Raw genomic sequence first — 23,750 nt, forward strand, 5'->3', positions numbered from 1 at the left:
CACTCCTCCTCTCGGTTTAGTTGGCTCAGGTTGCCATAACAAAATACCATAGACCAGGTGACTTAAACAACAGAAATTTATTTTCTCACTGTTCTGGAGGCTGGAAGTCCAAGATCAAGGTGCCAGTATGGTCGGGTTCTGGTGAGAACTTTCTTCCTGGCTTACAGACAGCTGCCTTCTCTCTGTGTCCTTACATGGCAGAGAGAGAGGGCAAGCTCTGTGGTGTCTCGTCTTATAAGGACGCTGATCCCATCATGAGAGCCCCACCCCCATGATCTCATCTAAACCTAATTACCTGCCAAAGGCTCCACATCTAAACACCATCACATAGGGGTTAACACATGAATTTGGAGGGGACACCATAGCACCTTCTTTACATGGCTAACTCCTACCTCTTGTTTTAATTCAACTCAGGCAGCACCTCCTCAGGAAATCCTCGACTAACTACCCCATATCGTCCCACCACCGCAACCTAAGGTGACAAAGTGTGCTTTAATAGAGTCTTGTGTTTACCTCTTTCGTTGAACTGTCTCTTCATTTTGTAGTTATGTTTATGGTCTGTTTCCTCAATAGACTATGAATTCCTTGGAGGCCAAGTTTCTGTTTGACTCAACTGAGCATTCCCAAACCTTTGCACAGTGCCTGGCAACATGACGGGCAACCAATGATGTTTTGTGAATGAATGTTACAAAAAGTATTTACCTCCTTGATTAGATACAGTCTGGAATCTTCAAGGTTGACATTCGCCCTAAAAATGGGAGGGAATAGACGCAAGCACGAGCAATCTTATAGCCCAATCAGAGTACTTTGCCCTTCCTATAGGGCCTGGGAGAGCGTCGTGGGTACGCTACCTAGTAACCATCGCCGGGGGAGGGAGGTGGGAAGGGCGGAGAGCTAGCTGCTTCGTCCAATCGGGACCCCGTATTCCCGGAGCAATAGCAGCTTTGGGAGCCGCATACTGAGCCTGGACCGCGCTTCCCATGATGCCCCGCCGGCCTCGGGCTAGGCTGCTGCCGTAAAGCGGCTCGCTCGGCGCGACGCAAGTACCAGCTGCGCGCCTCTCCTGGCTCCGCGAGCGCCACCGCCCCCTCTGACCAGGGACAGCCGGTTCCGGGCCGCGCTCCCTCCCCGCCGGGGCGCCCTCCTTTCCGGGGGTCCCGGCCCCCAAGGTGGTCGCGGCTACGGCATCCTCAGGCCAGGCCGCGGGGGGAGGGAGCGGCCTGGAGGCCGTGGCGGGGTCAGCACGGGCCACCGAAAGCAGGGCCATGGAGCCCAGGGAGTCGGGGAAGGTAGGCCTGGAAGGGCCCTGGGGCCGCCCACTCCCCTCCCGTAGATCCCTGATCTGGGCGAGGCGGGCGGTACAGGCGGAGTCCTCGCCGATGAGCCAGCCTTGCAGGGAGGGACTCGCCCGCTCGCCCGCTTCTTGCTCTGCACTTGGGCGGCCGACACCGGGCGAGTCCCGCGCAGCCTTCCGCTCCCTCCCCACGCGGCTGGCCTAGCAGCCCTCCGCCGAGCCGCCACCCGGTTGACGCTGGGTGGGTGACCCGCTCAGTGTAGTAGTGCGAAAGTGCTTCCTGTTTTCCCACACCACCACTGGCGTTTGGGAGAGGCCCAGTGTGTTTTAAGGCTTTGAGGCTGGATCGGACCCCACTGGGAGCCAGGCATAGGGGTCACCGAGAGGCAGGATGAGGGCTTGGCCCTGCCTGGATCCCCCTTCCCAAGAAAGGGCTGAGAAGAAAAAGACAAGGCATCTGGCATATTTCTTGCCGATTTCTGTTTCTAGCTTCTCTACTTCGTGGAGTTTCTGAGTATTGCTTAGAAGCATATTTCATAAACTTGCTTCAGGCTTTGAGCAAGAGGCTGTGAATTGGAAGAAAAGGTGGGGAAAAGTGCTTGAACTTAGAGTTAAATGGGTTACACAGGATTGCTAGAGCTTGGAGTCAGTGTCAGCAAAGACGAGCGTGGTCGCAGGCACTTGATTCGGAGATATTGGCAGCCTTTGGGGACCGAGATCTTTCTGGATATATTTGATACCAGTTCTTGAGGATTGTTTCTTCTTTGGCACAAAGGGAATCTCCTCAACAAACGTTTTCGAGTGCATACTGAGTCTCTCCTTTAAAAAAAAATTGCTCATTTAATAAACATTTGTGATCTGTGACTTAAGTTGATGGAGACGCCGGGAGTACAAGGATAAATATGAAATGACTACTTTCCTCCAGGAGCTTTCCTGCAGTTTTCACTTCAATAACATGGACAAGCCTGGAAGAGTTGTCCAACAGACAAAAGACAGAAAGGATAGTGAGGTTATTTTGATGCTGTACTTTTTCCTGGAAAGACTGGGAAGGACTCTGAATTACAAAAGAAGTTACTCCTTGCTTAATCATCTCTTCCGTACTCCATCCTCTCCACAAGCTACAGTGATGCATTTTCCAGATGAAACAACCTATAAACAGTCCAAGACAATAAAGCTCAACAGAACCTAACCAGAGAAAGATTGAAGGTGAACTGCATGCCAGCCTCATGCTAAGCACTTTAGGGGATACCAAAAAAGTAAAGGAAATGGCTCACACCCTCAGGTAATATCCTGAGGTTTAGTTTAGACTGAACCTGAATTTGGACAGAGGGGGAGCAAAATGCAGTAGAAGAAGGGCTATAAACAATGGGCACTGGGCTTCCCTGGTGGCGCAGTGGTTGAGAGTCTGCCTGCCGATGCAGGGGACACGGGTTCGTGCCCCGGCCCAGGAAGATCCCACATGCTGCGGAGAGGCTGGGCCCGTGAGCCATGGCCGCTGAGCCTGCGTGTCCGGAGCCTGTGCTCCGCAACGGGAGAGGCCACAACAGTGAGAGGCCCGCGTACCGCAAAAACAAAAACAAAACAAACAAAAAAAACAATTGGCACTGAAAATTGGAATTAGTGATTTGAGGTTGATTTCAAGGTATTCTGTTCAGTTGTAGGCTTTCTTAGCCTTTGGTGTGAGAAGAGTGAAATACAAATATTTTGGGAGGTAGAGGAAAAATTTTATGTCCATTTCAGGCCCAACCATTAATTGAAAACACTGGGGACTGGAAATTTCACCCTTGATTCTAATCACGATTGTAAGGTGTCTCAAAAGGACACCCTTCCCAGGTACATCAGTTTTTTAACCTAGGGAATGAGAATGTTATCCAAAGATGAAATAAAGTAATTACAAAACAAACTAGCGGTGTAAGAGGTATTGCAGATGAGTGACAATAACTAAGGCCTGGGTGGAATAGCTGTGCTATTCTTAAGTTCCATTCTGAATGTCACTTTTTTCTCTCAAAGCTGGAAGACTGGGGGTCCACCTGAGGTAGTAGCTTGGTGTATTATTAGAATCTTCCTTTGATGCTATTTTGTGATATTTATTAACTAAAAGCGGTCTTAGCCTATTGGATTAAGTGTGGGGTATCTTGCTTGCCATTGGCAGAATAATGGATAGAGGACAAAGACCTTTCCCCATCACGCTAACCCATTATCCTGTTTTATTTTCTTCCCAGCCCTGTCACTATGTAAAATTCTCACATTTATTTGTTTGCTGACTTCACTCTCTGCTCTATCCCCAGCTAGGCTAGTGGAGCAGTATCTGGCATGTAATAGGTTCTCAGTATTTTCTGAATGAATGACTCTAAATAGCATCTCTACAGGAGCCCTTTTGCTATAGGTGTGGGTGCTGTGAAGAACACCAGTCTGACACCTCATGTGCCCTCTGGGAGGCTATTGTCATTGCTGCCAAATAGGAGTATTTACTGTGTATGTATTTATTGCCTCAACATCTCTGGCTCCTAGCCACCGCTGGCACCCACCCCCCTTAGAAGCGATCGTTCCCTTCTCGTTTGTCTCTTGACCCAGTTTTTTTGGGGGGGGGGTATGCGGGCCTCTCACTGTTGTGGCCTCTCCCATTGCGGAGCACAGGCTCCGGACGCGCAGGCTCAGCGGCCATGGCTCACGGGCCCAGCCGCTCCGCAGCATGTGGGATCTTCCCGGACCGGGGCACGAACCCGTGTCCCCTGCATCGGCAGGCGGACTCTCAACCACTGCGCCACCAGGGAAGCCCTGACCCAGTTTTATTATTGCACTTATATCACAGTTGTCTTTCAGCTCCTGATGGGTTTTTCTCCTTGACAAATAGAGATAGTGTCTTTTATATCTTAGGATCTCCAAGCACACAGAAACAAATAGAATATGTTGAATGAAAAAATGAATTAAATGCCTATGAAGTATTTTCTGTACAATGTGGTGGTGGGGAAAGGGGTGGTGATGGTGAAGGGGGTTATAAAATAAGATGATCAGCATAGGCTTCCTGTGGGCCGGGCACCGTGAGGAGTATAAAGCCTTCCTTGCTCAGGAGAAGTAGAAGTGCTTGGGTTAGGTGGGCAGCAAGTCCCTTGCAAGAAAGAGATGGAATGTGAGTAGGAACTTGATGGGTGAGTGGGAGGAAGTCGGCAGAGTCAGGGAATGTAAAGACTGGGTATGAAGAGGGAGGAAAGGTACAAGATACGTTGAGTGGCTGCAATTTAATTTTTTATTTTTTTAATTTTATTTTTGGCCGTGTCGGGTGTTAGTTGCAGCACACGGAGAATCTTCATCGAGGCATGTGGGATCTTTCATTGCGGTGCACCGGCTTCTCTCTAGTTGTGGCGTGGGGGTTTTCTCTCTCTAGTTGTGGCACGTGGGCTCCAGAGCCTGTGCGCTCTAGTTTTTGGCACACGGGATCTCTGGTTGAGGCGCGCCAGCTCAGTAGTTGTGGCACGCTATCTTAGTTGCCCCTTGGCATGTGGAATCTTAATGTGCCGACCAGGGATCGAACCCGCGTCCCCGGCATTGGAAAGCGGATTCTTTACCACTGGACCACCAGGGAAGTCCCCAAGTATTTGCAGTTATACTAATCTGGCTGTAGTAGAGATTCCAGGTGGGGCAATACCCAGAGCAGAGGTTAGGAAGGTAAGTTAGGTTCAGATCCAGGGGACTTGGTGCTGGGCTGAGAACTGGGAGCTCTACCTTATAGACAGTAGGAATCAGTAAAATAGAACATCCAGAGATATTCCTTGCTTTCTGTGTAGGTAAGAAATTCCTCTTATTCAAGCGGATTTGTGTTTTCTTTACATTGCAGTCATCTGAAGGCTCTTGCCATAATACTGGTTAAAAGAGAGGTGCAAGGCTTAGCGTAGTTACTCGTTGGGAAGACAGTTCTTCATTATCTAAACATTCAGCCCTGGCCATACTCTTCATCCTTGTGGCACTCATAAAGTGATGGGTCTGTTGGCTTTCATTATGCCCACCTGTTCCCTCAGGAAGACAATGTGGGTGGGAATGAATAGGGAACCCTGCTTGCCCTTGGTCACAAACTCTAACCTGCCCTGATCGGAACAGCTTGCCCTGTAGTCCTGGTATACAGTCATCCTGCTAGGATCTGCCTTCAGTATAATCGCGAGGGTTTTCTTGCCCCCTCCCCACATTGGCTCTCCTTAGGCCATATGTTGTGTGTACCTCTTTTTTTCTTTCTTTCTTTTTTTTTTTTTTTGCGGTACGCGGGCCTCTCACTGTTGTGGCCTCTCCCGTTGTGGAGCACAGGCTCCGGACGCGCAGGCTCAATGGCCATGGCTCACGGGCCCAGCCGCTCCGCGGCATGCGGGATCCTCCCGGACCGGGGCACGAACCCGTGTCTCCTGCATCGGCAGTCGGACTCTCAACCACTGCGCCACCAGGGAAGCCCTGTGTGTGCCTCTTTCCTGTCCACCCGCCCACTCTCAGGGGAGCCCATCCTGCAGCAGGTTTCTGGAATTATAATCACATTTTGCTTTGGAAGACACTCTGAGAGCAAATAGTTATTTAAAATACACATTGGCATACAATTGGCACATACACATTGGCAGTACAATTCCATGTTTGTTTTTAAGACTGTTCATTTATACATATTCATAGACAAAAGACTGGAAGGTTACATACCGAATATCAATAGTAGTTGTTTTTCAGTAAGGAGATTGTGGGTGATCTTAAAACATGTTTTCTGCTTATTGTCTAAATTTTCTGCAGTAAACATATATTGACTCATAAGAAAAATACTCAACTTATTTTAAAATATACAAATCAATAGTGACTGATAAGAATTATCTGTATTGTTTTCCTCAAGAAGCTTCTGTGTTGAAGTTAAAGTAGATATTTCATGTGCTTTAAGTTTGAGTATAAAATTACAGGCGATTTTAAACAAATGTACTAGAACTTGTTACAAATGGAAATGACTGTGTCCCCTTCAGAGTTATCACTTTGGAAGGACTTATACTTACTCCAAGGATGCTACTTCCCAAAATGTTTTTGGGGGAGTTCGGGGATTTCCTTTTTTTTTTTTTTTTTGCAGTACGCGGGCCTCTCACTGTTGTGGCCTCTCCCGTTGCAGAGCACAGACTCCAGACGCGCAGGCTCAGTGGCCGTGGCTCACGGGCCCAGCTGCTCCGCAGCATGTGGGATCCTCCCGGACTGGGGTACGAACCCGTGTCCCCTGCATCGGCAGGCGGACTCTTAACCACTGCGCCACCAGGGAAACCCGGGGATTTCCTTTTTGTTGATAGTTTTATTTGTTTTTTTATTTCTTTGACTAGCTGATAAATGGTGGTGGTATGAAATTTAAAAGGGTAAACAGCAACAGATTCTGTTTTCCGATTATTTCTTTTATAACCGCTTTTTTCATGGCTGCAATGTCTTACCTCTCTGAGGCTATTGATGATAGTTTTGTGTTTTAAAGGTTTTTTTCTTCATGCCCCACTTCCATTTCCTCAGTTCCTCCTCACCCTCGCTCACCTCCTATCTGTTTTGATCTCTATCAGACCTGTTAGAGCCTTTCCTCAGATGTCTGGTAGTCCAGTTGTTTGCTGACGCTTAACAGTGGAAAACCAGAATTCTAACTGGAAGCTCTGAGCGTGTGGAAGGGAGGGACTTGCCAACTTGGAGCCTGTGTAGGGGATCTGGGCAGGCACTTGTTCCGAACAGCTTCCCCCAAATTCTTATTATTTTAACCTCACTGTGTTCACTCCCAGGCCAGAGGTTCCTGGGGCTGCCAGATCCTGGTCTTTTGAGGATTTAGCAATGTAAATGGGGTTATTTCTCCATTTGCCCACTGCTGGGTGAGGGTATGATTTTCTTGGATCTGCTCAGTTATTACTTTTTCATCTGCTTTTCAGTTAACAAAATTGTATTGCTATTGTCCCCTTGTTGTGTTGTCCATCCTAGAGGGTGTTTTTTTTTTTTTTAACAATTTTTAAAAACATTTATTTATTTATTTGTTGGCTGCATCGGATCTTAGTTGCGGCACACAGGATCTTTCGCTGTGGTGTGTGGGCTCTTCGTTGCGGTGCGCAGTTGCGGTGTGCAGGCTCAGTAGTTGTAGCTCCCGGGCTTAGTTGCTGCGCGGCATGTGGGACCTTAGCTCCCCGATCAGGGATCGAACCGGCGTCCCCTGCATTGCAAGATGGATTCTCAACCAGTGGACCACCAGGGAAGTCCTTAGAGGGTGCTTTGTTTGGAGTTTTTTTCGGGGGGAGAGTGTCTTTTTAAACTCACAGGAGGAAGCAAAATTCAGTGTACGTGTTCAATCTGCCATCTTAATCCAGAACTCCCCGAAACATTTTCTGAATTTCCTCGCCCTTTTTTGGTGGAACAGAGAGAGAGCTCCTTTATAAGCCCCGTGGAATATAGTTCTCAGCTCTAAAGCTTTGCCTGTCTTGATAATTGACCACATCCACAGACATAGTTCTCAGTGACGGTTGACTACTTCCAGAAATCAGATACATCTTCCTAAGTGAGGATTTACCGCGTTGAAGATTTTGCAAAAGAAGTGCTGTTGGTTGTTGCTGACGCACTGGCTGAGAAGTAATGGATCCCGTGGGAAGGCTGGTGAGGAACGTGCAGGGAGAGGAGTGTGAGAGTCCAGAGCTGGCCTTCCTTATGACACTTCTGTTTCAGTGTGTGGCTGTTCCTAGAAGAATGGGTCTCATTCCCACTGTGACTTGCACCCAGGGGGTGAGAGTAATGCGGTGTAGGTCTTGTACATAGATTGATAATGCCCCCTCCCCCAGTCTGATCTGTTCCCAGAGTAGGGGTGTCCTCAGGTGGTTGTGAGCTGAGGTGTGGAAGACTAAGGAAGAAGTTGCTGCTTAGCTGGTGTCATTTTTCCTTGCAGGCTCCTGTGACGTTTGATGACATCACAGTGTATTTGCTTCAGGAGGAGTGGATGCTGCTGAGTCAGCAACAGAAGGAGCTCTGTGGTTCTGGCAAGCTGGTGGCACCACTGGGTATGGACTCCTGTTCACTTCCCCACTGCCTGAATCTAGGTCAGCATTCCCAACCGTGTCTGACTGTGACATACTTGAGAATTTTCTGGAATCTGACCATTGTTTTCCAGGCATCTTTATACTATTTATCCACTCAGTCCCATATCTGACTTAACTGCACACGGATTCTCACATCACCCTTTCTCTTTTCCACTTACATTAGCCAAGAGAAGTGGGGAAATTGGGCGTGTCAAGGCTAGACCTGGATGCTTCAGAATATCCCAGCGTGCCAGAAGGGCAGCCCCACCTGTGGACTGTGGCACTGCAGGGTGGATTTTGTTTCAGTGCCCAGAGGACATTGGAGGTGGTGGGTGGTGGTGGAACGAGCATCAGATCTGCAGCCTGGAAATCTGGTCTCAGTCCCAGCTCTGCCATGTGGCACGGACCAAGCCCATTAGCCTTTTCAAGCCTTGGTTTCTTTCTTCACAGGCTTGTCACAGAGGTTCAATGAAATAAAACAACTTGAAACTTTGTGCCCATGTAGGTAGTTTTCATCTTTTCTATTTTCTGAATGTCCTTTCTCTGCTTCTATGGGTAGACTTCCTAGACCATGGACAGAGAGGATTGTATTTCATCGTGTGTACGTGCATATGTACTCTTTTCGGATTTCAATTTGGTGACCATCCGCCATGCCTTTCTTTGCTTCTTTTCATCTTGACCCCTCAGGGTTCTGGGGGCAACAGTCTCAGCTCTGTGTGGATGGAGGGGTTGTGCTCTTACCATCTACTAAAAATGGTTTGAAAACCAATGATGCTTTTAAACCAGAAGTTGCAAAGTAGCAGCTGTGGGCCAGATTTGGCCTACACCTTTTTTTTTCTTTCTTTCATCTCTTTTCTTTGGCTTCTTTAAAATATTTAAATAAGTTGTCAATATTTCGCCATGGGGGGGTTTTCACATAGAAATATGATTTCTGGCCTCTGTTGGAAACTGGGATGGTCTGGCCATGCTGAGCCTGTATTCAGCTGGCGGCCCCTCCTGGAGTTGAGTAGCCACCCCACACCTGGGTTCAGATCCACAGCCTCCCACCCCTGCCTGGTTTCCTCAGATTATTGTCTGGTCCCCTCAGCATTTGAGTTTGAGCCTCTGTTCTGGACCGATAGTTTTCATACCTTTTTAGCCTGCGTGACCTGGATCCGACCTCATAGTGCATCTCTCTGTTCCTGACTCAGGACCAACTATTGCCAACCCAGAGCTGTTCTATAAATTTGAGTGAGGGCCAGAGCAGTGGCTAGCCAATGTCCAGGGCCAGAGGAGCCTCTTGAGCCTCCACCAAGGTGAGTGCGGACCTACGCCCGGGAGGAGGGGTCCTTAGCTGGCGGTAGGGAGCAGGAAGCTGGGTCCCAAGGCTCCAGTCTCATCCTCTGCCTCTCCCTGTTCCCCAGCAATTACACACGAATGCTGTTCTTCCCCCACCTGTCACCCCGTCTATGATATACACACCTCCACCAGTGTCATTCTCCAAACTCTCATCTCCCTTTATTTTATTTCTACCTGAGAGTAGACGTTTATATATAATTATATTTTCTAAGTTCCATGAAGGCATAACTTGGTCTTACTTACTACTGTAGTCCAGTACCAAGAACAATGCCTGGCACGTAGTTGCGTCATAGACAATCATGCAATGAATGGGTGAATAAACAGATGGCTGCTGAATCCTAGGGACTGATGTTTGCCTTCCTCCTTTGATAAGCATGTCCTGTTCAGGGATTGGCTTGCCCAGAGCCAGGCCAGATGGCCTCTGTCACTGTGTAAGATGACCGCATTAACCCAGCCCCTTCTACAGGAGAAAAGGGAGGTGGAACAGGTTTCCCGATGAATCGAATTGCGGACGTTTGTTCTCCCTTGTGATTTATCTCGGACCACAAGGAGCCCTAGACTTCACAGATACGAATTTGTTTTGGTTTGTTCTTCCTGTGCTTGGCTCTTAACTTTGAGCCTGTTGACTCTTTACTCGTAGCTTTGTGCTTCCGTGGTTGGCTGCAGTTTCGTAGACTGACTGGTCCATTGGCCCGGAGCAAATACTGTTGAGTCCTTGCCCACTGGGCATCTGAACTTGTTGGTGCATAATAAATGGCTCCAGAGGAGTTAGAGTTGTCTAAGCTGCATTTCAACCAAGGAGTGAATAAAGAAACTGCTGGTTTAGCTTAAAGAAGAAAAGTCTTAGTGACGTCATGGGATTTTTCACTTCCTGGAAGGGTTGTGGTGTGGGAGAGGGCTGAAGTAGCACTCCTGAGGGGAAGGTACTCAGAGGTGGATTGCAGCTCAAGGAAAACTCTGGGGACCAAACTGCCTGCCCGGAAGGTAGGTTGCTCTCTTGCTCTAAAGGTACATGAGCAAAGTACAGATGCCTGTCTGGCAGGGGTACCAAGGAGGGGGATTCCTGCCAAGTGTGCAGCTGCAGTGTTTGCTTTAATTACCTTTTTAACCCTACCTTCTCTTAGTTCAGTGTTCTTATCCATAAATAAGTCTGCTCTCCGGAAGATTGTGCCACTGTTTTAGGTTGCAGAGATCAAATTACAGAGATCTCTTTTTGGCCAGGTATATCTGTCCTTTATATTAAAAAAAAAAAACTGTTTTCTTAAAGCCCGTTTGGTTTCTTCTGTGTTAGGCAAGGTGGGCCTGGGGGTTGGGGGCTGGAGAGAAGAGAACACGGGTGCAGGCTGTCACTTTGTGGGTGTGGTTCCAGCTTTCACGGTCCATGGATCTAAGCACCTCTGTGAGTTGCAGTGACTCGACCTATAGGATTTCAGAGAAAATTCCATTTGTTTCTTTTTTCTAAAGGAAAAAGCAAGATGGGCTTCATAGAAGAAATGGACATGCAAAGTCCTGCCAGAGAAGCTGGACTCTACCTGCCTCCTCAGAAGAAAGCTTGTCCTTCCCATTTCAGCTCAGAGGTTGGCAGCATCCAGGGAGACTGCACAGGAAGAAGCAGAAAACCGTTGAGGCCCCGGTCCATCCAGAAGTCATGGTTTGCGCAGTTCCCGTGGTTGGTCGTGAATGAGGAGCGGACGGCTCTCTTTTGCTCTGCTTGCCGGGAGTATCCGTCCGTCAGAGACAAGCGGTCAAGGTTAATAGAAGGTTACACAGGACCATTCAAGGTGGAGACTCTCAAATACCACGCCAAGAGCAAGGCCCACGTGCTCTGTGTCAAGGCCCTGGCAGCGCGGGACCCCAGCTGGGCAGCCCGTTTCAGGAGCATCCGCGATGTGTCTAGAGAGGTACTGGCCAGTCCGGGGCACCTCTTCACTGCAGATTATCCCATATTTTACCCCCCGGGGCCTCTGGGGGTCTACGATAACATGGCCCAGCTCCTGCCCAGCTCAAGAGCTGCACTGGAGGCCCCTGGAGGGAGTGGAGCAATGCCTGCATTGTACCTAGACGGCATTCCTGATTTCAGGCAAAAAGAAATTGCTGATGACATCCGCAGCTCCCCAGACGTTACCATTTTGTGTCACGACTCTGCTGAACCCCGTGGCCAGGTAATATGTTTATAATGATTGCCAAGGGGAAGGATTCGGTATAATGTTACCATAAGCTGACATGCTCATAACGTGCTAGGTGTTGTTTGAAGTGCCTTACGTGTGTTATCTCCTCTATTTATGACAACAGCCCTACTATCATCATCTCCTTGTGGCAGATAACAAAGCATAATTAGTGGACCAGAATATTCTAACTTCTGATATAAAGAGAACACCTAAATTCAGAACAGTAATCTTTATCCAGAATCCAGAACGACCACAGAACTCAAGAAATAATCCACAGCCACAAAACAGCCACAGAGCTCTTAAATAATCAATGTAAAAATTTTTTTTCAACGTTAACTTCAAAATCATGTAGCACTTTTAAACATTGCAGTTTCTTCAGACATGTTCTTTTATGTAATGTTTTTAATGCTGCTCTGAGGTGGGTGGAGCAAACCTAGTTAAACTCATCTTGTTGGGGAACAACTAAGACTTAGGGGGGAGTGACGCAGCCAGAGAACAAGAGCTCTTGTGGCAGTGACCTCCCCCCAGAGCCCTTGACCACCAGCCCAGTGCTTTCCTTCTACTGCCTGCAGCACTGGTGGACCCTCCCAGACTCTAGTTCTCACCTCAGGTTTAATTTGTAAAATAAAATAGGTTTGTTTTCTAATTCTTTGGAAAATTGGCCTGCAAAGAAACTGTATTAATTGGAATCTTTGAGTAACCAGATCTGGCCCCTTTTCTCAACTCTTGCATGTAAGCGGGATTTTGCTACAAATCATTTTGAGCAGCCCCTCCAGTATTCCGCTGAGAAGAGCTCAGACGTTCCGCGTGCCTAACCATCATGCATAAAGTTAGTAAGCTCGAATTCTTATGGAATCCAGAAAAGTGACAAAGCTCATTTCCCTGCATGTTCATGTTCCTTCTAGTTTTTAGTATCAGAAGCTAATAAACAGGTTTAACCTTTTATAATCTGAATTCCTTTAGCAGTAAGGTGTGTGTTAACCTAGTCACTGAATATGAGCATCTTTAGTTCTTTTTCACTGCTTCTTCCTTCCCATCCTGGTGGGGAACCTTAGCAGGGGCTTCTAGAGGCAGCTGGCCACCTTTGCCGTCGTGGTTGAATAGAAGGCGCCCCTTGGGGCTGTAAAGGACAGGGTGCAGCCATGAGGCTCTGCAAGGCCCCTGTTCCTCAGTGCGTTTTCCTTTCCTTCCAGGAAAGAAGAGGAAGGATCATTCCTTCCTTCTGGAATAACCCTGAGGTTCATTTGGTTTTTACCTGCTCATTCTGGGCCACACACATTCGCTTCTTTGACTTTTGGTGGATAAATGAATTCCTCAGAGTGCATCGGGGCCTCTTGGCAGGCTTCCCAGGAGAAAAAGGCCTTGAGCAGGACCCCGGAAGTATCCCGCTGGGTGTCTGACGTGAGAGGAGTATTGAGTGACTGCTACTCTTTGTTGCAGGATCCTTCTGAAGAGGGGCTGTTTGAGGAGGTCCCCGTGGTGTTTGAGGATGTGGCGGTGTATTTCACCCGGGAGGAGTGGGGCACGCTAGACAAGCAGCAGAAGGAGCTGTACAGAGACGTGATGCGGATGAATTATGAGCTGTCAGCATCCCTGGGTAAAGATCCGTGTCGACCTTTGTTCGCCACCGTCACTTGACATGGGGACCCACGAGGGCAGCTGTGGCTTGTAGTCGTCCTCCCATTTCTGCCCTCTCACTGTGTATAGGCAGAGAGTGCTTATATCTTTGCGTCTCAGAACTCTCCCTGCTTTGGGATACTGTGCTTTATCTCCTCTTCATCCATCCATCCATCATCCATCTTCCACCAAACATTATGGAGTACCTACTACGTGCTGGATGGACGTGAACGAGTCACGGTCTCTGCTTTCAAGGGGCTGGCAGGTTTGTGGGAGAGACAGACACTTTAACAAGAAACTATGCAGTAACACCAGCTCCGTTAGAGATTCAGGAAAAGTGTCCTGGGGCTGCTGAAAAGAGTGACTTAATTTGGCCAGGCATCCGAGGGAGGGATAAGGACAGTCTTTACAGAGTATGAAATATTTTAACTGAGTTGGAAACCAGGTGCACAGGGACAGGCATCTGGATGTGTCAGAGGTGGGGACAGCGTGAGCAAAGGCAGGGAGGCGAGAAGGGGCCTCCGGGAGGATTCCTGGATTCCGCCCTCTACTTTGTGCCACGGCTGCTGCATCAGGGTCCAGCATGGTGGGCGGTCTCGGCCTGGGTGTCGCTAGGTTATAGGCGCTGGAGAATGAAGAACAGCATGTGCTGTTCATTACCTTCCCAGAAGAGGCTCCTCTCCTGCATCTGCTTCTTGTTCTTCTCTTTGCCTCCTTTTTCCATCAGACACCCAGGATTTTCATGTGGCACCAAAAAGACAACTTTTCATCTTATACAGCTGTTATTTATTATTTTTTTACTAGCATATATTGTAACAGAAACCTTGCAGAACAGGCTGCTATACATAACTTAGGAATTCCCACAGCGACCTATATTGTGACTTCTACGAAATAGGAAATTGGGGTATTTGTGGCTTACCTGATGTCATATCCCCAGCTTACACCCTGCCCTTTCATGTGCAGCTGAGATATGGATTATTTTCTGAACATACTTGACCTATATACTACTTGTTTTTATCACTGTTCACAATTTTTAAATGGCTCCCCAAACATTCAGAAAGCCTGTGAAAAATTGTTTCTTTTATGAGAGAGGTGCTGTAATCGTGTTCTGGGCCGGGGCACTTGTACCAAGTGCACCTTCAGAGAGCATCACTACCACTGACAGTGTTTAAAAGAGAGAGAGGTACCTCCCTGGCGGTCCAGTGGTTAAGACTCCACACTTCCAATACAGGGGGCCCGGCTTTGATCCCTGGTTGGGGGACTAGGATCACACATGCCATGTGGCACGGCCAAAAATAAATAAATAAATATAAATAAATAAAAATAGAGAAAGAGCGAGAGGGAAATTTGTTTTTAAGAAATACATACCCACTTACAAGAGGTTGGTTTTCCTTTGAAGGAGTGAGCAGCAGTGATGCCCTTTGCCCTTTGGACCCCTGTGGGAAGTCATGGGGAAAGTGGTGGGTGACTAGTGGTGTAACAGTGTGTCTCCCACATCCTGGGCCTGACTTGGACTGTTCAGCCAGACAGCAGCATTTTCTTTTTAACTTCTGTATGTTAGGAAGTGGGGAAATCTTAACTAACTGGGGAAATTAAGGGACAGTTCAGCCTCAGTTAAGTGTTGTTTGGATGAACAATAAGTATAATCATGGGAGGGGTAACTAATTTTGCTTGAGGGCTGAGGGCAGGAATCAGGGAAGGCTTTACAGAGGATGGGGCTGTCCTCTTCAGTTGTCCGTGGAACTAAAATGGGTACAGGGGTCTAGGGACGGAATTGCGTGTGTGTGAGTCCTTCTCGCTACTTTAATTAGGTCTCCAGCTTTTATCCTTTAACTGTCCTCCAGTTGAGATGATTTTTCATGCTTGAGATATAAAAGCGTTTTAAGGAGCCTTGAGGATATAACTGGGGCCAAACATAAATGATTTGTATGTTTAAAAATAACCTTTTAAAGGGCCTCAAGCTGATAATTGGGATGTAAAACAGTGTTGAAATATAGTGGACCTAATTATTATTTTTGCTTTGACAAGGTTTTTTTCCTCCAATACTTTATCCTCCTGTGACAAGTATTTTAAAAATTGAAAATCTAATATTATTTGGCATTATCTTTTAATTATTTTTTGTAAATAGAACTTCTCCTTGGAGTGAACTCAATTTTTGGAAAAGAAAACCTCATCATAATTTTTGCAGCCAAGAGAAGTTCTATTAGCGTTTTACAAAAAAATCTCCCATCCATTTTTTTATATCTCTTTTTGTTTGTTTTTTTTTTTTAAATTTCCTTCCTTCCTATTTATTTATTTGGGCTGCGTCGGGTCTTAGTTGCGGCACGTGGGTCTTTCATTGTGGCAGGCGAGCTCTTTGTTTCAGCACACAGGCTTCTCTCTAATTGGGGCGGCGCAAGCTCAGTAGTTGCAGCACACAGGCTCTCTAGTTGTGGCGCAGGGGCTCCAGAGCATGCGGGCTCAGTAGTTGCAGTGTGTGCGCTCTCTAGTCGTGGCTGCGGGCTCCAAAGTGCATGGGCTCTGTAGTCGCGGCACGCGGGCTTTCTAGTTGTGGCGCATGGGCTCAGTAGTTGCAGCTCACAAGCTCTCTAGTTGTGGTGCACAGACTCCAGAGCACACGGGCTCAGTAGTTGCAGTGTGTGGGCTCTCTAGTCGTGGCTGCGGGCTTCAGAGCATGTGGGCTCTGTAGTTGTGGCATGCGAGCTCTCTAGTTGTGGTGTGTGGGCTCAGTAGTTGCAGTGCACAGGCTCTCTAGTTGTGGCACATGGGCTCCAGAGTGCGTGGGCTCAGTAGTTGAGGTGCGCGGGCTTAGTTGCCCCACGGTATGTGGGATCTTAGTTCCCTGACCAGGGATCGAACCTGCATCCCCTGCATTGGAAGGTAGATTCTTAACCACTGGAACACCAGGGAAGTCCACTCCCATCCATTTTTAACGTTTATTATCTTTTAATTGAAGTACTGTGATCTGCTTATATTGGGTGTTACAGGAAGCCTTTATGTTTTCTCTTATTCTTATGTCTGGAAATAATAATAGGCGCTTTTGCTGTTGACTGAACACCTACCAAAGGCTATGTTGAGTGTCTTGCATATCTGCTCTCTAATCCTTAAACGAAACCTGTAAAGCAGGTAGTAGTAGTATTTTCAGGTGAGAAAACAGCCCAACAGCTTTGAGAATCCAACCCATTTAGCTGGAAAATGGCTAAACTGAAATTCTTACTATTCCACCCATTGCATGTGCATTGGACTCGGCTAAAATTCCTGCTTTGTATATGTTTATTACCAATTGGACTCCAGTTCTTTTAGTTTCAAGATTTGTGCTAATCAGTGTTAATATTAAAATAACAATAGCACCAAGGATAATATAAGATTATTTAAAAATTCAAGCAGTATTAGAATTTTTTAGAAGTCTCCACTCCTGTCCCCAGTCCCCCTAGCAAGAGGGTTAGTAGTTGGTCTGGCTGTCTCAGACCTTCCCTGTAGGTCACTGTTAGTGCTCTTGCCTCCGCCTCCATGAGAACTGAGATGCAGAAAGGGGCTGATGCCCTGGGGTGAGAGGCTGTGGTTGCTTCAGCCCAGCTCAGGTCAGGTCATGGGTCTTTGTGGTCTGGTGGTCATCACGCTACATTGCAGCACATTCATGCCGTTGATTTCCTTTTGCTCTTATCATTTGAGGAAACCCAGCTAATTCTTCCGTTGCTCTTATTAGGATTTACAACTAGTAGATTTGTTCTTTTAGGTTTTATAATTATTGTACCTGCTTTTAAAATGACAGTCTCAATTTGATGCAGTCAAATTTAATATTAATTTGTCGGTTGTGTGGCAGTTAAATTGCGTCGACTAAAGCTTTTCAACTGATGGTAGTTTCCAGGTTAGGTCCACTTACCTGTCAACAGCCTCCTTGGCCTCACCAGCTCTCTTATCACTAGGACTGAACTTGCAGAGGACAGTCATTTTGATTATGGAGAAAAGAAGAGGTTTATGTTGTTTTTAATGCTTTCCTGTGTCAACCTCTACTTTTGTGGACTTGCTTTTGCTCAGAACTATTTATCACTCTGTAGAGTTCCAACTGTTCTTTTATTTCTGTACTTTAAATTCTGGCTTCAAACTTTGGCCATATTTGGTGATGTCTCTTTCTTCCCCTGCAAAAAAAGAAAACTCAGTTACATTCCACTGTTAAGAAACTAATATTTGTCAGAAACGGAAAAGCCAATATAGGGACTATGTGGTAACCCTCGTTTTTACTAGGAAAGGTGTCATCATATGCTGAGTGGCAGGTCACTCACTTCAGGCGGGCAGTGTCTTTTCTCCATGTGAGGTCATCAACTACAGCTAGACCTCACATAGCTGGGGGAAGAAGTCATGTCACTAAGTGGAAAGCACAACTAAGCAGGAGAGCCCTCAGTGAGATGAGCAGGAGTTAGAATGGTTCATATGATGTCTAGGAGGCCAGCTGCTGTATGGTGAGCCATATACGGCCTCCAAGTGGGGGCCGTGCTGAGCTAGAGAGAGAAGAACCAAGGCAAGGTGCCAGAGTGGCCGTCTCCAAACTGATTCATTGGCAGGCCTGCCAACCTTGGGCTGAAGTTAGCCTGGAAGGATCAGAATCTGTCTTTGTAGGCCAAGCCATCTTTATGGGCTTTTATGGAGAGAGAGAGAGAGAGAGAGAGAGAGAGAGAGAGAGAGTGTGTGTGTGGCCGTGCTATAGTTATGTCTTCTTAGTCACTTTTCCATTACTAAGACATAGGAAAATCTGTTTGAAAATTCCCTTCTGTTTCACTTGTTCTGAAGAGAACAAGAAGAAAAGGTTTCTGGCAACATTTCAGCCATAGCTTCAGAGAGGTGTGATTGGGGTACAGTACTTCTGGGGCCAGTGTGGTGGTGCTAGGGGCAATCAAAGGTGACCAATCCCCAGGGTAATATAACTTAGGCAAACACATCCAGAGATACTCAGTATCATGTATGTTTTCAGTAAATCTTTAAAAATATTTCTTCATAATTATGTTTCTTTAATCAAAGTAGTTCTCATAAGACATATAACAAAAAATGACAGTTCCCTGTCCTACCATTCTCTGTTGCCAAGTCCTCCTCCCCAAAATTTTTTAGCTGTTTCTTCCAGTAACTTGTTTCATTATTTCTGAGTAACACATGTAGACGTTATTTTTAAAAGCATGAACTTCAGTAGTATTTAGTCATAAAACAGCTTCATTCTTTTCCATCACCACTTGTTTGGAGCAACTCTTTGGGGATTTTCTTTCTTTCTCACCCTTTGGGTTGCCAAAAGAAAATTCAAAGAGCTTTACTTGATATGAATATTTTATTGAGCAAGAAACAAACTGTTCATGAACTGGGAGACTTCAAACCCAAAGTGGTTAAAAACTTGGCTCTCAGCAGTTAAAGCTCAATTTGTAAAGCATGAATGAAGAAGTACATTGTTTCTTAATTGTGATTATATTCTCTTTAGGGTCGTAGCACTGTGTACCTTTTCTTGTGTGTAGCTGATTGGCTTGGAAGCTGTAAGGTCACACTGACATGAAGGCAACTTAAATTTTGCTTAAGACCAGAGTCAGCATTTTGAGGAAATCAGGACAGATTAAGATTTGGTTATGTGCTTATGAGTGTTTGGTCCAGGGGTCTGTTCAAATTGTGGCCTCCATTCTGGTTTCTCTTTACAGGGTGAAACCTGGGGCAGGGCGCCTGACTTGTCACACTCAGGTAAACAGAAAGTCCTCCAGTCACTTTTTAGTCACATTAATGATCTAATTTCAATTAATAAAATGTCCAGTACAGTACTCTTCAAAAATTTCCTGATTAGGAGGAGGACTCTGGGAAGATGGTGGAGCACCAGGCATCTGTCTCCTCACCTAGACAACAATTGCACTGGGAGAATCTGTCTGATGTAACTATTTTGGAACCCTGAAATCTGTCAAAGGCTTGCAACTTACAGGAGAAGAGTTGGAAAGTAAGTTGTGGTTAAGTTTGGTCAATTTCAGCTCTTAACACATTAGCAGCTGCCCATCTCCCACCCCTACCATGGTGCAGGCAGCTGTACCATGCTGTGCCATGTTCCTGGAGCGGCTTGCACACAGATTGCAGGAATTAGGGTGGGCAAAAAGGATGCTGTCCTCTAAGTATCAGGGATCAGTGCTCTGATCACCGATCTCTGCTTCTCATCACAGAGGTGCAGACAAAGAAGTAAGCAGCCAGTGTTGTTGCACCTCCCCCATTTTTGCAAGTTCCTCCCCCTCCTCTTAATTTTTCTCTTTTCCCTCTTTTGAAAACCAGACATTAAAGACTAGGACATTCAAAAACATAGGAGGAAAATTAAAAAGTGATTTTGCATACCCAAGGAAAGACTCCAAAAGATCTGAGAAGACTTTAAGCTTACACCTCAGGCTGATCCTTGGCACAGAGATAGCCTATAATGATTAAAAATGTTAAAATAATAACAATAATCGAAAACAATAAAAACAGCAAACCTTGGGGATCGGGGAGAATCTGATTTCCAGAGTTACCACATTATTAGATTCAGATATCCAGTGTTCAACAAAAAATCACAAGGCATACAAAGAAATAGGAGAGTATGACCCATTCAAAGGAAGAAACTAAATAAACTAAATAAAAACTGTCCCTGAAGAAGACCTGATGGCAGGTATACTAGATAAATACTTTAAAACAACTGTCTTAAAAATGCTCAAAGAAATTTAGGAAGATGTGGAGAAAGCCAAGACAGCAATGTATGAATAAAATGGAAATATAAATAAAGAGAGAAAACCTAAGAAGGATCTAGAAAGAAGACTGAGAGCTGAAAACTACAATAACTGAAATGAAAAATTAACTAGAGGAATACAAAAACATTTGAGCAGGCAGAATAAAGAATCAGCAAGCTTGAAGATAGGACAATGGAAATTATGGAGCCTGTGAAACAGAAACAAAAAAGGTCAAAGAAAAGTGAACAGAGCCCAAGGGACATGTGGGAAACCACCAAGTGGACCAGCATACACATTGTGGGAGTCCCAGAGGGAAAAGAGAGAGAGAAAGGGAAAGACATAATGGCTAAAATCTCTACAAATTTGATCAAAGACATGAATATAGACATCCAAGAAGCTCAACAAACTCCAGGTAAGATGAATTCAGACACCCACACTGAGACACACTATAATCAGAATTTCAAAAACAAAGACAGAATCTTGGAAGCAGCAAGAGAGAAGTGAATCAACTAGAGAAACCCTGCACACAGCAATGAAGACCCAACACAGCCAAAAATAATAAATAAATAAAAATAAATAAATTTACTAAAAAAAAAACAAGATCTCAAATCAACAACTTAACTTTACAACTTAAGGAACTAGAAAAAGAAGAATAAACTAAACCCAAAGCTAGCAGAAGGAAGGAAATGATAAAGATGAGAGCAGAGATAAATAGAGAATAGAAAAACTAGAGAAAAATCAATGGAACCAAAAGTTGGTTCTTTGAAAAGATCAACAAAATTGACAAACCTTTAGCTAGATGGACTAAGAGGAACAGGCAAGAAAGGCAAAAATAGACAAGTTGGGCTTCATGAAAATTGTAAAATTTTGTGCATCAAAAGACGTACGTGGGGCTTCCCTGGTGGCGCAGTGGTTGGGAGTCCGCCTGCCGATGCAGGGGACATGGGTTCGTGCCCCGGTCCGGGAAGATCCCACATGCCATGGAGTGGCTGGGCCCGTGAGCCATGGCCGCTGAGCCTGCACGTCCAGAGCCTGTGCTCCGCAACAGGAGAGGCCACAACACTGAGAGGCCCGCGTACAGCAAAAAAAAAAAAAAAAAAAAAAAAAAAGACATACATATAAATATAATAAAAAGGCAACATACAGAATGGGAGAAAGTATTTGCAAAGCATATATCAGATAAGGGTTTACTATCCAGAATATATAAAGAACTCCTAAAACTCAGCAACAACAAAAGACCTGATTTAAAAATGTACAAAGGACTTGAATAGGCATTTCTTCAAAGAAGATGTACAAAAGGCCAATAAGCATATGAAAAGATACTCTATCACAATCATTAGGGATACGTAAATCAATACTACAATAGGATACCACCTCACACCCATAAGGATGCCTACTATCAAAAAAATAGAAAACAGCAACTATTGCTGAGGATAGAACCTTTATGCCCTGTTGGTGGGAATATAAAATGGTAAGTCACTGTGGAAAACAGTATGGTGAATTAAATTATAGTGTTATATCAATGTTAAATTTTCTGATTTTGATCATTATACTTTGACTATATAAGACATATTAGTTTTCAGTTGCCACATAACAAATTATCACAAATTTAGTGGCTAAAAAACACCCATTTATTATCTCACAGTTCTGAAGTTCAGAAGTCCAGGTGGGCTTAGCTGGGTTCTTTGCTTAGGGTCTAACATGGCTGAAATTAAGTGTGCCAGACTGGCCTCTTATCAGGAGGCTCTGGATTGAATCACTGGGTTGTTGAGTTGTTGGCAGAATCAAGTTCCTTGTGGTTGTAGGACTGAGGTCCCCATTTTTTTTCTGGCTGCCGACCATTCTCAGCTCCTAGGGCCTGCTCCCAGGTCCTTTCCTCATGGCCTTCTCCATCCTTAGGCCAGCAATAATACATTGAATTTTTTTGGTGTTTGGATTCTCTGACTTCCTCTGCTTTTAAGCGGCTAGTGTGATTACATTAAGTAATCACCCAGACAACATCTCTTTTGCTATGTAACGTAATTATGGGTGTGATATCAGTTCACACATTTCAGTCACACTCCAAGGGGCAGGGATTAGGCAAGGGTTGGGGTCATGGAGCTCGTGTTAGAATTTTGCAAACCCGGTTAAGAGAATGTCTTTTTTCTTGAGTAATACACACAGAAGTATTTAGGGATAAAGGGAGGAATGAAAACAATTTAGCCTCAAATGGTCCAAAAAATATTATATATATATATATATATATATATATATATATATATATATATATATTTTACTTATATATTTTAAAGCTTCCCAGGTAACTCCAGTGTGCAGCCTGCACATATACATATATATGTATTTATATATTATACATATATAGAGAGGAAAAAGAGGGAGGGAGAGAGGGCACATGGGCATGATAAAGCAAAAGTGGAACAAAATACAAATGATTGGAGTTCCTTGTTTTATTATTAAAACTTTTCTATAGGTTTTAAATGATATCAAAAATTGACCAAAAAAAAAATTAGGAAACAAAAGTCCAGTCCTTGTGTCGTGGTTAAAAATCTGGACTTCATTTAAAGCGGAAGTTTCTTGCCTCTCCCACCTCAACCTCCTTTAGGTCTAGAATCTGGAATCTTGTGATAGGAAGAAAGAAGTTCTCTTCCTACCTCCCAGCTTGTCCCAGGATTTCTCCTCCATCCTGGCCGGGAATGGTGGTGTGTAGGTGGGGAGGAGAGGTACAAGAATTACATCCATGTAATCTGATACCAGTTACATGTAGCTGGGATAATTGAAAGCTGATTCTCCAAGTGTGTCTGTGGGTTCTGCACTCCCCCAAACCCCCGTTACTGGAGATCTCTCACTACAGTGGGTAGTGTCTGCTTTGGCAGTCTGCCCCATAGGGGCTCCTTAGGGGAGCATCACCAATAGGCAGACAGGGGCGGTCCCTTTAAGTGGCTCTGGGCCTCTTCTCTTTCCCTCCAGGGCTCACATCTGGACCATGGAAAACACTTATATATCCTTTGCTCTGACGAGCCCTGTGAATGTAGGCTCTTCCCAACATGGCCACCACCAAGGAACCATCGGTCAGTTTATGCCTTTAGTATTTTCCAGGCCTGGATTCCTGAGCAGCCCCACAGCTCCAGGAAATACAGGTCAGGATGTCATTCCCATTAGGCTTAAGGTCAGAGGAAAGTAGCCCAGTCCACCCCACCCCTCCCCATGGTGGTGTGGATGGCTCACAGTACACTTGACAGCTCTTTCCAAAGCATCTCTAATATCCAGCTTCCTGACCTCCTCACTCCCAGTGCTTTGACTCCCTCTTAGTGGCAAGTGCTTGGGTTACAGCCCAGTGTGTCAGCCACTCTTTCCAAGTTGGCTTCGGTGGTCTAGCTTTGGAATGGGGGAGAGTTGGCTCCTATTTTGGGGGGCCTTCAGCCAAAACAGGCAGACAGAATCACATTTTAATATCCTGTTGCATATGTTTATTGCTATTCCTGATTTATTGATTTTAGATATTATCTATTGATTCCTACTGTGGAGGATGAAGATATGGCCCTCTTACATCACCCCAGGCCCCCACTTCTCTTCCCTCCATCCTGTCAGAACAGGTATA

General features: G+C 45.6%; 1 protein-coding gene and 1 pseudogene across 12 annotated transcripts in view; both read left to right on the forward strand.

Annotated features, from left to right (window-relative positions):
* Positions 1-463, forward strand: part of LOC132495837 (SCO-spondin-like) — a 34,958-nt pseudogene extending 34,495 nt beyond the window's left edge.
* A 583-nt stretch (positions 464-1,046) lies between these two features.
* ZNF862 (zinc finger protein 862) overlaps positions 1,047-23,750 on the forward strand; it is a 33,513-nt gene continuing 10,809 nt past the window's right edge. Inside the window, exons 1-4 of one of the 12 annotated variants that reach the window (XM_060107842.1) lie at positions 1,047-1,289; positions 8,193-8,343; positions 11,125-11,822; positions 13,269-13,425. In XM_060107842.1, coding sequence (XP_059963825.1) covers positions 1,266-1,289; positions 8,193-8,343; positions 11,125-11,822; positions 13,269-13,425 — 1,030 coding nt within the window. In that variant the 5' untranslated portion in view covers positions 1,047-1,265. Of the gene's footprint in view, positions 2,577-8,192; positions 8,344-9,460; positions 9,618-11,124; positions 11,823-13,268; positions 13,426-23,750 lie in introns of those variants that run through there. The other 11 variants (XM_060107839.1, XM_060107841.1, XM_060107843.1 and 8 more) reach the window with 11 other exon arrangements.

Source organism: Mesoplodon densirostris, chromosome 9, assembly GCF_025265405.1.
Source record: "Mesoplodon densirostris isolate mMesDen1 chromosome 9, mMesDen1 primary haplotype, whole genome shotgun sequence".
Classification (NCBI taxonomy): domain Eukaryota; kingdom Metazoa; phylum Chordata; class Mammalia; order Artiodactyla; family Ziphiidae; genus Mesoplodon; species Mesoplodon densirostris.